Source organism: Podarcis muralis, chromosome 17 (genome assembly GCF_964188315.1).
Source record: "Podarcis muralis chromosome 17, rPodMur119.hap1.1, whole genome shotgun sequence".
NCBI lineage: Eukaryota > Metazoa > Chordata > Lepidosauria > Squamata > Lacertidae > Podarcis > Podarcis muralis.
In genome coordinates, this window is record NC_135671.1 from 12,283,088 (window position 1) to 12,297,477 (window position 14,390).

Here is a 14,390-nt window from a genome sequence, read left to right on the forward strand (position 1 = left end):
TAATTGCATATGTGTCGTTATTTTTATTTTTTTAATGTATCCCGCTTTAAACCATGTAGGTCTCAAAGCTGTTTTTTTTTTAAAAAAAAACAAGATCTACAACTGTTGTATTAGCCACAGACAGGCTTCCTTCCAGTGAGGCTTGAACAGAAGACATTCCAAGTAGAATTTAATCCTATCTTAATTAAAGAGAAGAGGGTGCAAAATATCATGTGTCTGTACTGGTGGTGAGACAAGGCCCCAGTTCCCCTTTTTATACCCCTAAGTGGCCTCTAAACGCCACAGACATCATTCATTCCCCTGCTCCCTCCCTCTTTCATTTCTGGGATGGCAACCATAGGAGCAGATCTGGATCGATTTGCTGAGGGGTGTGTGTGTATCTATATCTTATCTGTGCATCCTATAAAAAGCTGGCTCACATCCATTCAATTGGCTAAAGCTCCTGCAATAGCTGCCCTGTCTCTTCAAATGCTAGCCATCGAACTCCAAGGCAAAACAAAACAAAAACAGAAACACAAGAGTGGAAATATCCTTCCAGAAATAGCAGGTTCATGTTCTCTCTCTCTTTAGCTCCCAACTCTTTTGTTGGGTGCTGCAGCTTATTTGGAAGTGAGATCACATAGTAACCGAACTATGTTTAAGAGAGAGTTCCCCTTTTCAAAAACAACCTCGCCCTTTAGGGGAAACTCAGCCAAGATCCTACATAAAACATGCATGCTAACTGATTTCAGAACAGCCAAGGCCTCTCTCTCTCCCAGCTATGCCTCTCCCACCTTGCGATCAAAAGAACACTGGTTCCCCCACCCCCCACCCCAATGTCACAGCAAGTACACTGAAGCCATGCAGAGTTTGGGCGCAGACTTACTGAACGTAGCCAAGGTCAGCAGCTGATAGGCCAGGCGGAGAGAAACACCCAGACACAAAGGAGCCCATAGGGACTCCTTAGCCCACAAGCTACTAATCAGTCTTTTTAATTTCAAAGCCATGTGACTCACTTTCACAGAGAGGCTTCGCCTCTCAAGCCCCCCTCTCCCTGAAACTCAGCCCCTAACAGCTGAACCGCATGGAGAAAAAGGTTGGTCCCCTTCTGCTCATTCATTTAAAGGATTGGATAACATTACTGCCACACATCACCCCTCCTGTCGATCAGCTGATCTCTAACCAACATTTAGAGCCTGGCTCTGCTTTGCACCACAGCCGTCACAACCACACACACACACACTTAGGCAACTGGCCTCTGATCTAAAATCTACCTGGCATCTTTTAAAAAAAAACGATACAAAGGGATTACATCTCCCTTCTGACAGATTCTTCAGTATTGAGACAGAAAATCCGTTTCCTGCTGAGCTCTGGTCGTCTTGCTCATATTTTGGCTTTCAAAGGACCAGCTGGTTTCTCCAATCTGGTCCTCTGAACATCCTACTAGCTATCAGACATGCTTACCAACCTGTTTTGACGCTTCAAGTCCATGTTAAAGTTAAAAAATATTTCTAAATGGATGGGAGTCAAACGTCACAATTTGCATTCCCTGGCATCTTCAGATAAGGCTGGGATAAACCCTTGCCTGAACTCCGGGGGCAGAAAGACAGACGATTCTTGTACAGTGGTACCTTGGGTTAAGAACTTAATTCGTTCCGGAGGTCTGTTCTTAACCTGAAACTGTTCTTAACCTGAATCACCACTTTAGCTAATGGGCCGCCCCCGCCCCGCCCGATTTCTGTTCTCATCCTGAAGCAAAGTTCTTAATCTGAGGTACTATTTCTGGGTTAGCAGAGTCTGTAACCTGAAGCGTATGTAGACTAGGGTTGTCTTTTCTCAGGGTCCGGGTCTTATATGTGGGACCAAGGATGGGGAGAATCAAACCTTTTATCTCCCTCTGGAGCTCCCTGCTAATGGCAAGCTGAATACCAAAAATAGTGGCACAGAGGGGTTATACGTTACCAGGAGGAGAAGGGTCTAGCAGCCGCTGTGAGCCGATCTGTGCCATTTGTAGGAATAGGAGGAATATTGTGGAGGAGATTCCTTTGCAACTAGAACAGAATAAAGGTGGGAAAGCGAGACCACCTGGCCCAAAATCATAGGGGCTAGGTTGTGAGCAGAAGGAAGGGTGCAACAAGAAGACCCTGCCTTGATGTTTCCTGGGTTTTGCTCTGCAGCTGTTCCTACTATTCCCTAAAAGAATGGAAGGCGGGTAGGAACACACACGAGCTTGGAGGCCCAGTCACAGAGTGAAGCAACTGGAGCATATTTCTGAAGGACGCCATGATGCTGTAACAGCTGTGCTCCATGCTTGGGCCTCTGAGCTCATGCATGCAACTGACTGACTGACTGACTGACTGACTGACTGACTTGTTTTTTTCCTCAGGAAACGCAATGGCCCCTGTGAGGAGATAGACAGGGAGGCAGACACACACACACGAGCTCTACCTGCTGTTCCCTGGGATTGGGCACCTGAGCTCATTCATTAGCTTGCCTGCCTGCGTCCCAAACCACTTATCTTGTTCTCCTTGCTCTCTTTCCTGAGGAGAATGAGAGAAACTAGGAAGCAGGTGGGTTGGAGTTTGCGGTAGTATAAGAACATTACTTCGCCACTTCGTACTGGTTCCAGATGCAGAAGCCCTGATAAACAGTGGTCAATGGGAGTCAGCCATCAGCACCGTAACAGGACAGGCCACAAAGACATAAACCTTTATCGGATTACTGGCTTCCATGGAGAGCAGGCAGATATTGAGATATTGTGACTTAGGTTCAGAGAGGGCTCCCTCGGACTGAGGCCATTTTCTTCATTTGTTTTTGAGGACAACTCTCCTGGCTGAAGGGGGCTTGAAATCCTGTCACCTGCGTTTACCTGAGATAAATTCGCATATATGTGAGGACTCAAACGTGTGAGGAACGGTATATCGTTACACAAGAGTAGCAAGGCACCAAAAAGGGAAGTGGTCTCTTTTCTCACACAGCCTGCCCCTACCATGACCAAAACAGAGAACTAAGGATGGGACTAAGTGGATGTGGCGTGGCCTGATTTCCAGTAGCTGAGGCAGGGAACAGGAACAGTCGCCAATGGCAACCCTCGAGTCCTGAGGGAGGAGGGAACGCTACTGTCCTAAGGGCAAAAAATTGCCAAGGATCCCTGACTCTGTGCAACCTAACCCTCAGTGTCAGGGATCCTTCAGGGGAGCGCAATAAAATTTTGTGTACGGGGCAAACTGTTTCTGCTGGAAGTCTTCATGGTAAAAAGCCCTCCCCTCAACACCAACCTGCCCATGATACTGATGGGTATTTTGCATGCGAGTGTACATGAATGTTGGAAGTCTAGAGCCCAAGTATGCGCTGGCTACTTCAAGCCAGTCTGTGACATTCAGCCCCCGCCATCGCTCACTGCTTCCTAGTCCACAATGGGGCCCCTTAAGATGGCCAGGTCACAAACCCTTCTGTGGCAAAATTCCAATATTCGGGTCGATAAATTCTCCTCAAAGGAAACCTATCCCTACCCTCCAATCTCCAGTTCCTCCCCTTGCCCGTCCACTTCCTTCAAGAAAGCACAACTTCTCCTACCTCTAACCCCTTATGTGTAATTCTACCTCAGTCCCACTTACCCTTTGGTTCTGCTGTTGTTCACATCTCCACCCCAAAAAATAATTTCCTCAGATTTATGCCTTTTCAGGCCACAGCCTACTTTGTTCCACTTCCTTCTTCTACCCTGTCCCTCAACAGTCTCCCTAGCATTTCACATCCTCTTGCCCCACAGTATTTAGCCCCTCTTCATCTCAAGTGCCTCACAGATGTTGTTGCTCCTTTCACATTCAACCGTTCTGGAATTATTATTATTATTATTATAACATATATTGTATTGGAGTTTTCTAACATGGCAAACAGCAAACCTAAAACACTTCATATAAAAGCTAGAACGGCAAGTAGCACAAGAACAGAAGCTCGAAAAGGAGATTAAGCACATCAATTCAATCGCAAGTAAGAAAACCAGAACTCTATTATTAGGGGACCTCGTTCCACAGAGTTCTGGAGTTATTAAACCTTGCCTTTCCCTTTTTTGTTTGATCATACAGTATTTAATAAAGATATTGGGGTCGTTGTTTTTTCAAAACATCAACACAAAGAGATTTGCATTTAAATACTAGCCCAGTAACCATAGGTGATCAGGAATTTCAAGTTGGTAAGTGAGGATCCCTCCTCTGTACCTAACATGGAAACCAAATGGGCTGCTACTAAAGGAGGAAATGTAGCTCTCCAACCCTCTTCTGTCAGCCCCCACCAGGCTAGCAAAACATTACGGAGGCTAATAACTTTTGTGGACTTATAAAACTTGTTTTAGCACTGTTGTGCTTCCCATGTTATCACACTGCATCAATTCTTTGTCTCCTCCTTCCTTGTCCTCAAACCTCATTCTCCACTGACCCCTTCATCTCTCAGTCCATTGCATACTCTGCACCTTCCTTTCAAATTCTTGCTCTTAAGTCTCCCTTAGTTTCTCTCCTTGGACCTGTTCTCAGTCATAAGCCACCCCATGTGAGGTTTTGATCTCTGCGCATCCAGCAAACTTCCTGTTCCGCTGCATACACTGGATTGCAAACTGCTTTAAGCAACTGCACAGCGAGCTTAGCTATCACACCTACTCAGCCACAAGCACAGTGCAATATAAAAATAAGTGCGTAAAGTCAGTTCCTAGGGTCGGTCTCTTTGTCACACTCTAGTGTGAGCAAGAACAAAACGGAAGGTGGGTTTGCACAGGCCACAAAAAAAGGCTCAGTTTCCAGCAGGCCCCACTCAGCACTAAGAGCTGAAATCTGTTGTGTATTCTGCCTCTCTTCAACTGTGCCTCCCATATTGCAGCCCATTTCGTCTACCATGCGAGTCAGTTGATCCCCAACCTGCCCTGAGTATATAAATGGGGGTTGCTATGTTGTTGTTGACCGTATCATTTGGAGCCTGAGCTACCTTTGAACCAAGAAGCTGCAAAAGCATGCTGTTCTGAATACCATACTGAACTCCTAACGGCAGCTCAAAGGGGACACCTATTGGCTGCTCAGCGTTCTTCCAGTTTTCCTTTTCCTTTTTAAACATTTTTTGCTTCTACTGACAGCATGACTTATCCTAATGAATCAGCACAGGCTGCCACATCGAGCAGTTGTTAAAACTCCATTGTCTTGAAGGCCGCTATTCTCCTTTGCCTGTTCTCTGAGCCCTAACATGTAATAATTCCTTTTCTCTCTCCATGTTACAGCAACCATGTGGGAGTCTGCTTGAAAAGCTTCTCAATTCAGAACTCGAATGGAGCTGCACTAAACACGCATGGTGAACAGACAGGGCGAAACGTCTAGCACACGTCACAAAGTTGCTTGTCAGTCAAGGCACTGCTATTTAAGGGTGATTTTATTTCAGCCTCTGCTTGAAAAAGGTCTTTTAACATATTCCTCGATTTCTCTTGTGGTCTCAAAGACTTCTTGAAAATGCATCATGGTCTGCAGATCATATTCCCCTGGCTTGTTATGAAGCTCAGGGATCCCGGGTTCAAGTGGAAGGAAAGAGCAGGCAAGCACAGCATATTGCTGAAGCTCATCCACACAGCACTGCCAAAACATGGCTTTATGTGGAAATTCAGCCAATATAGGAGACGCTGACTAATACATTTCTAAAAGGTACACATTACAAGTGCATCAAACTGCAAAATCCTAAGGAACAGAAGAGCGTTAAAGGCTTTAATATCTATTGAGTTTGGTTAGTAGGCATAGTATAAATAGCACAAATAAATTAAAAATATAAGTAAACAGAAACAAATGTCCAACTAGCAACTGGCAACACAGCCAAGCTTAAAAGCACATTCAGTTGGGGGAAATGTGAGGTATATTTAGCTTATGTTCCAATTTCCAAGTAAATCTGGCTTGCTAACTTCCCCTGGGAAGATTAGTTCAGCCCTAGCTTTCATTCTGTTACAACATGCAGAACCGGGAAGCTGTACTGCCAGCACTCAAGATGCTTAAGCTAAAAGCTTTCATTCCCCCCCCCCCCCGGTACTTTTTATTAGGAGATAGGACTGAGTGCCCCATGCCTTGAAGCTGTACATCAAAGCTCAGAGAAGCCCCACCTATCTGTTAACTTATTTTCTTCCACCACTCAGGCTTAATAAGAGAAAGTAAAATGAAATCCAAAAGCCTTTGTTGATAAGACAGCCCAACAGCAAATAGAAAATGCGGAGTTAAGCTTCTTATGACAGCTAGTTCAGCATTTGCTTACACTTCTAGCCTTGGTGGTTCCAAGGCAGATCTTCGAATTTCCTTAAATGAGCTGAAGGCTTATTCTCATAATGAATAAGATTAACAGACTGTCCATGGCAGTGGCGACACATACCCACCCAGATATCTGAGCCAGCGTGCATGCCTTCCATTGTACCAATAATATACTGGGAGAGGCCTACAGCTGACACAATGGCTATAGATTGCCTATCAACTCATCTGCACTAACGGTTTGTTTATATTGCACCATCACTGTGCACTGAACTTTATAAGGTAACATAAGCAGGGCAGAAAGACAAAAGAGGTCCCTGCCCAAAGAAGCTTACAATCTAAATTCTAGCTGTCTGCAAGACAGAGAGGAAGAGAAGGCAAACAAGGGATAACTGAGCAAATGCTATTTACAGTTTTAAATTACAAGTTTCCTAGTGCTTGAAGTGGCAAGCGTCACATTACTTTATATCTGGCCCTTTGACAGAATATGTGGCACAGCGTTCCAGTGTCTGTACTGCTGCACACCGCTGGGATAGGGAAGGTCATAAGTCTGGACATTTCCCAACATCAAAATCTCCATGCTTATGGGAAACTGGCGAAGTCATGGAGAGATTAATCCACTTCTTTTTAAGTTTTGCCACAGGTAGAAGGATTCACCGAAACTGGGACCAAGGCTTATCCCGTCTACTTCGTATACCAGGCAAAATAGGTTCTTGCTAATAGCGCATATGGTATTATAAACAGAATTTGTTGTGTTTTAAGTTCCAAGCAGTTGACTGAACATACTGCATGCCCATCCAGGTATTAAAAAGAGCCAATGTCTCCAAGATTTGGTCCTACTGTTAGCTTAACCAAGAACATGGTGCTGATAAAGAGAGGCTCAAAAACAGGCTTCCTCAACCTTGGCCCCCCAGATGTTTTGAGACTACAATTCCCATCATCCCTGACCACTGGTCCTGCTAGCTAGGGATCATGGGAGTTGTAGGCCAAAAACATATGGAGGGCCAAGGTTGAGGAAGCCTGCTCAAAAACCTCGTCCACAGAGAGTGCACGTAAACATGCCTCTATCATTGAGCAGCTAGCCTTCAGAAAGGAGAACACCCAGCAGCACTGTAGGACTCTGTGCACAGAGCACACACAGCCGCTCAGAGGTCTCTGCAGCATAGAGACTCTTCTCCCACCAAGGCCCATTTTACTAGCAACTAATTAAACACACACACAAACTTTTTTGTGATGTGCCACTCAGCTAAAACTTTCTTCTACCCGTGAGGATTAAAAAGCTCATTATCAGTGCAAAAGCAACAGCAAATGTAATACGGAAGCCATTTCTTAGTTACCTTTCTAAATGACAAGCTTCTGTGATGTCCGTCTCCTTCACATCTCCTAGTCCATTGGCAATCCCGTCACTGTGGCCTTTTCTTATTGCCCCATCAGGAGTCCTTTCTAAAAATTGAGCGTCTTCTTTGATACGCTGCTGAATCATGGGAGTGAGCGGCATTTCAAAGCTGAAGTAGCTATCCGGCTCAGAATATAAAGTTTCCAGAGACTCCGCACTATAATATAAAGAGGCATTGTCCAGAATGCTTTCAAACTGGGAGCTGTACACATCTGTGGAGACTTCGGAGTGCGGTTGCCCAAGGACATCTTCCACTCTTCCACTGATGGCTTCGTTGTCGTCGTCCTCTTCCTCCTCCTCCATGAGCCTAGGATTCAAAACCAAAGACAGCCTCTTCAGTTTCTGCTTTAAGGTTTTCATGTGGGCACACTCAGATCTTTTGCGGATGTTTCATGCGCACACATACACGCATAACTAGCCTTTCCTTTTGATGACCAGGTACCAATGTTTACACGTCTGGTTTCAATTGTGTTAATGGAGAACAGACACCCTTGTCTTTCCCTCTGGCTCCCTCCCCCCCCCCCACCCGGTCCCTGTACTCGAGTAGAAACAAAAGTGGCTTGCACATTATGATGTGTACTAAGAAAGAACATCAGCTCATTGTGTTCGTAGAAAAGACACACTTTGTGTCTCTACTCCAGATTAGCTTTTGGAGATTCTGAAGCTTCTGGGTCTGTTCTCCAAACATCGCAGCCAAGTCACAGAACAAAAGGACAGACAATAGCTATTCAGAGAGTTGAAGGTGGCCTAACACAGGCTTCCTTTCCCTAGACACGTCTCCCCATCCGTGTAATAACTTCCATGGGGAGATAAGTGTGATCCCCTGCTTATTTGTTTTTAGAAGAATCCTAAAACTTTCTAAAACAAAAAAAGGACTACATTGTAATAAATGGTTTTATTGTCTGCTGTTATTTTAATGGGACGCGGGTGGCGCTGTGGATTAAACCACAGAGCCTAGGACTTGCCGATCAGAAGGTCAGTGGTTCGAATCCCCGCGACAGGGTGAGCTCTCGTTGTTCGGTCCCTGCTCCTGCCAACCTAGCAGTTCAAAAGCACGTCAAAGTGCAAGTAGATAAATAGGTACCGCTCCAGCGGGAAAGTGAACGGTGTTTCCGTTCGCTGCTCTGGTTCGCCAGAAGCGGCTTAGTCCTGCTGGCCACATGACCCAGAAGCTGTACACCTGTTCCCTCGGCCAATAAAGCGAGATGAGCGCCGCAACCCCAGAGTCGGCCACGACTGGACCTAATGGTCAGGGGTACCTTTACCTTACTATTATTTTAATATTGCTCACAGCTGTTTGTTATTTTATAATATGTTGCAATATTATCGTGTTGCAGGATTCTTTTTAACAATAAAAAATCTATAAAATAAAATAATTAACCCGCAGGCTCGGCTTTGCTCAGTTGGTAGAGCATCAGACTCTTAATCTCAGGGACATGGGTTCGAGCAAAAGATTCCTGCATTGCAAGGGGATGGACTATGGTAAATGACTCTCTCGGTCCCTTCCAGTTCTTTGATTCTGTGATTTTTAAGCTCTATAACCTATGGATGGAGACAAGAGTGGGATGGGTGTGCATACCACAAGCAATGATGCCTCTAGCATGCAGGGTTTGTGCAAAGTGCTAAAGTGGTTTGTTTGCATGTAAGTTCAAAAGTTCTACCGTACTGGCCTGAATATAAGCCTCACTTTTCCCCCAAATTCCGACCGTGAAAAGTTAAAGTGTGGCTGATATTTGCGACCTTACGGTATGCAGCCAGGAGCGCGCAGCAAACAGCGCCAGGAATGGAGTGGCTTATATTCGGGTATGTTTTCTTTTTTTTTCTCCCCTCCTCCCCCCAATTTTAAAGGTACGGCTTATATCTGGGTACAGCTTATATTCAGGCCAATACGGTATTTAGGAAGAGATGAACAAAAGGGAAGCAAAGGACTATTGTGTTTGCTGATATCTCCATCTGCTATATATTTTGGAAATTTGTTTTGTTTGTTCACCATGCATTTGGACGCTTTTTAAGATACTGGAACTAAATTTTACAAGTTGGTTCCTGAGATCAAGAAGCAGATTTCTAGCTAAGTCTGGATACAACTGAATGCCATTTTGAATCAAATGGCTTTGGGAACCCTTCTAAAACTGCACTGATTTTAAGAAGAAGAAGAGGAGTTTGGATTTGATATCCCGCCTTTCACTCCCCTTCAGGAGTCTCAAAGCGGCTAACAATCTCCTTTCCCTTCCTCCCCCACAACAAACACTCTGTGAGGTGAGTGGGGCTGAGAGACTTCAGAGAAGTGTGACTGGCCCAAGGTCACCCAGCAGCTGCATGTGGAGGAGCGGGGAAGCGAACCCGGTTCCCCAGATTACGAGTCTATCGCTCTTAACCACTACACCACACTGGCTCTCACCACCAATTTGAAAACTGCACTGTATTCCTCAGCAATGCTGGGTATAACAAGGCTATCAAAATAACTGTCACATTCAAAGTCACTCTGAAAGCGGCAAAGATTATAACTGACGGTCTACATAACGCCAGACCAGCTTCCTTCTAACCCAGTCCTCGTATTGTTCCATTAAGATGAGAGAGAAGAGGAATCCTGTTTGATGAAAACCATAAATATCTGCTAGTAAACCAAGCAATTTGGTCAAATGACTATGGCTCGGGATGGGGTGGGGTAGCAGAATAGTAAGAATATTTATATAATCCTTCGAAATCTGCTTTTGGCACTGGATTTTGCTTTAGAAACCCATAATCTACTAGCTTTCAGAGCCTTAATATCTCTGACTAAAACAGCACTAGGCCCCAACACAGAAGCATAGAACGCCTGGTCTTATAGAGACGAACTGCACATGACATTAGGCACATAATTCCATTTGCTTGGGATGTATATATGGAAGGGGGGCTGTTTCACATTGAAACCTTAGCATGGGAAGTAGCGGGGCTTTGACCCTTTGCATCCCGCCTGATCGGAACTGGTCTCTTGCACCTGTCATTTGTATTGTCAAAAAAGGTCCCATTGGTTTCACTAATGAATGCCACATGTAGTTTGACCTGTAAGAATGGTAAAAACAGCAGGAGCAGGACAGGGGAAAATATTTATTTTTTCTTCCCCTCTGCTATGAACAGTCCCCCACTCTTCCTTCACAACGTTTACTAATGGTTAAGGATTGGATGGTTTAAGTACGGTTAAAGGTAGATAATGCAAACAAGTCTTCTTTTTTTAGCTCTGCTGCAAATCCTGGTTAAGAGGGGACCTAACTGTGGTCAACATGGAGGCCAGTGTAACATTTTAACACACTTCAGCCCAGCAGGAGAAGAGAAGGGGGGATTCATTGTCTTCATGTAACTGAGTCAGGATCATTCTGTCTGCACCAGCCTAGGGGTCAGCAAACCTTTTCAGCAGGGGGCCGGTCCACTGTCCCTCAGACCTTGTGGGGGGGGGGGGCTGGACTATATTTTGGGGAAAAATTATAATGAACGAATTCCTATGCCCCACAAATAACCCAGAGGTGCATTTTAAATAAAAGCACATATTCTACTCATGTAAAAACACCTGGCAGGCCCCACAAATAACCCAGAGATGCATTTTAAATAAAAGGGCACATTCTACTCATGTAAAAACACGCTGATTCCCAGACCATCCGCAGGCCAGATTTAGAAGGCGACTGGGCCGAATCCGGCCCCGGGGCCTTAGTTTGCCTACCCATGCAATAAGGCGTTCTAGTGACTCTGTATAAATTCTGTCCTTTCACGAGTAAGTCTACTGGAATAAATTTAATTTTAAGAACTACTCTTGTGAGGAATTGCATCTGGCCCAGGTGATTACCTTTTCAGATAAAGGACTACACCCCATTGAGAGGCATGGAGCCAACCAAATAATATTTGATATAGCAGCTGCCGTTTGATCCAGGAGGTTAGTTGTTCAAACAGTTTAAGCTAAACTTCATTATAACAATGGGATATCAGCTCCGCCCAAGGAATGATGGATAACAGCAACAAGCCGGGGGGGGGGGGGGCGAGGGGAGAAAGATATAATGTCTTACAAGGACAGGAAGAAACACCATGGACAGAATAATTGCTACCCACAGGAAAGAACAATTATATAGTTTTGACTCCCTCACTTGAAGTTTTGTAAATCATTTAATGCGTCAACACATATAGAAGTTATTAACATTGCAGCTGTTGTATAAGGGATTATTATTATGACCGGAATGTAATTGAAACTAGTAAGATTTTGGAACGCAGAAATAAAGAAAATTAGAAAGCCATGAAATCTAGCCACTTTAATTAAATTTTATAATTTGGTGTTTGAATGATTGGTATTAATAATTGAATTATAAATTGGCATTGTTATAAAGAGGCTATTACTGGAATGTAATTGAAAACTAATTAAACAAATTCTGCAAAAAATAATAATAAAATAAAATAAACTTGATTATATTCTGCTTCTAACGGTTGGTAACACATATTACTCATTCCTCCATCATGTTTATACAGTTAATTTGCTTGCTTACAATATAGATGAAGACAGAATGCAAGCTACAACTAAAGAAGTTGCCTATTGCTGCTGCATAGTTTACAGCAGGGGTCCCCAAACTAAGGCCCGCAGGCTGGATAAGGCCCAAGGGACTCGTTTATCCAGCCTGCGGTGACCCCCACCGTCCACTGCCCACTTCCGGGTTGGAGGAACACCGGAAATAGCTTGTGTGCATGCACAAGCATTATTTGCACATGAGCAAGCGTTATTTCCAGTGCACATCTGGGTTGGAGGATGCCCGTGGATATGCGCACAAGCTATTTCCAGTGCTCCTCTGACCTGGAAGTGTGCCAGAAATAGCATGTGCGCACGCTTTTGGGCACGCGCTCCCCTGCCCTCCGGCCTGTCGGCGTTGGAGACACCGGCCCAAGGCATGGCAAGTTCGCTGGCCCCTGGTTTACAGCGTTAGAGGAAACTGAAACCAAGCTGGAGCAGCAAAGTGTGGTGTAGTGGTTAAGAGTGGTAGTCTCGTAATCTGGGGAACCGGGTTCGCGTCTCCGCTCCTCCACATGCAGCTGCTGCGTGACCTTGGGCTAGTCACACTTCTCTGAAGTCTCTCAGCCCCACACATCTCACAGAGTGTTTGTTGTGAGGGAGGAAGGGAAAGGAGAATGTTAGCCACTTTGAGACTCCTTCGGGTAGTGATAAAGCAGGATATCAAATCCAAACTCTTCTTCTTGCCTAGGAGCGGCTAAAGCAAGCTGTTCTAAAAAAGCAAAATAGGTTCATAGAAGGAGAACCCCCTAATGTGCCTGTGAAATAAAGGTACAACAGAGATTTGCCCTTCTCCCCTCAAATTCCAAACCATAGCAAGGCTGGGACAGAGGAAGTCCCAGAATATAGTGGTGATGGGGGCAACAGCAACAGCAACAGGATCTGGGAGGTGCCAGCATTGCAGGGGTTGCCTCGTTCAGTGCTCGTCAAGCCTGCATGTCCAGTTGTTGTCAGACAACAACTCCAGCTACCTTAGCCAATCACCAATCTGAAGCTGAGCAGTCACCTCGTGAAGGGCGTTCTCAATAGTGGCAGCCCGAATCTCGAACGCTGCCCCTCTCTGGCGTGAGCAGCACCAAAACGGATGGAGCTGTGATGCTCTGTAGCCAAACATCTTGACTCCAGTGGTGCCTCTCATTTGGCAAGTGCAGTTGTGTTGTGAATGTAAAACCAGACAATAGACTAAGCTGCATTTAAATGAAATATTGTTTCATGGTATCATTTGTAATGTTGTTTGCCTCTCTGGGGTTAATGAAGGGTGAGGTATGAACGATTTAAATAAGGTAATAGCGCTCAGTTCCTATCCAAAGCTCTGTGCATGGTAGGGGAGAGCCCACATGCACAATGGGACTCACTCAAACTCCTCTTGGCATATTTACACACCAGGTGGCAAGCAAACAGAGACAATCAATGCTGTCAAGATGCCAGCCAAGTGGTCTCTGCCAACTACAGATATGTCTCAGGACAAAGATGCTGAGAGGTGTCTCAGTTTCACCTATTTCCCTTCCAACACATTCAGCAGTGGCTATTCCAACGCTTCATCTACTCATGAAATGAGAGAGCCCGTGTGGTGTAGTGGTTAAGAGTGGTAGTCTCGTAATCTGGTGAACCGGGTTCGATTCCCCGCTCCTCCACATGCAGCTGCTGGGTGACCTTGGGCTAGCCACATTTCTTTGAAGTCTCTCAGCCTCACTCACCTCACAGTGTGTTTGTTGTGGGGGAGGAAGGGAAAGGAGAATGTGAGCCACTTTGAGACTCCTTAGGGTAGTGATAAAGTGGGATATCAAATCCAAACTCCTCATAACCCAGTTTCTCCACCCCCCCAGTCTGCACTTTGACCCTACTTCCCCTTCTGCTGGACGTAAAACCAAGGTGATGGGGAGGGGAGCGTCTCCCCCCTCTTCACCCCCCATGTTCCTGCAAAACTCTCATTCTCATTCATAGCTTGCCTGCAGTCAGGAAGCCAGGCTGAACATTCTGACCAGCTTTGAAATAACCTGAATAATCAAAAGGGAGTGACGCCAGATGCATTCATTTAGCATTTCAAAAAGCAGCTTGTGACTGGCCTTGAACCAGAATTTGTTTGCTGCTTGCTGGTAGAGCTTTCCTGTTGCTATGATAGAAGCATCCAAAGAAATGAAAGGCGGTGGGGAGGGGGGTGCAGAGTTTCACAGCCGAAGTGTGCAGAGAAAAATATCTACAAGATCTGTTAACCATTTTTTTTTAAAATGCA

The 14,390-nt window shown here is 45.1% G+C and overlaps 1 protein-coding gene across 5 annotated transcripts in view; it reads right to left on the bottom strand.

The window, feature by feature from the left end:
- Positions 1-14,390, bottom strand: part of PSD3 (pleckstrin and Sec7 domain containing 3) — a 151,982-nt gene that overhangs the window by 109,761 nt on the left and 27,831 nt on the right. For 4 of the 5 annotated variants that reach the window (XM_077921080.1, XM_077921081.1, XM_077921082.1 and 1 more), the window contains one exon: positions 7,577-7,942. In XM_077921080.1, coding sequence (XP_077777206.1) covers positions 7,577-7,942 — 366 coding nt within the window. Of the gene's footprint in view, positions 1-865; positions 1,013-7,576; positions 7,943-14,390 lie in introns of those variants that run through there. The other variant, XM_077921085.1, reaches the window with a different exon arrangement.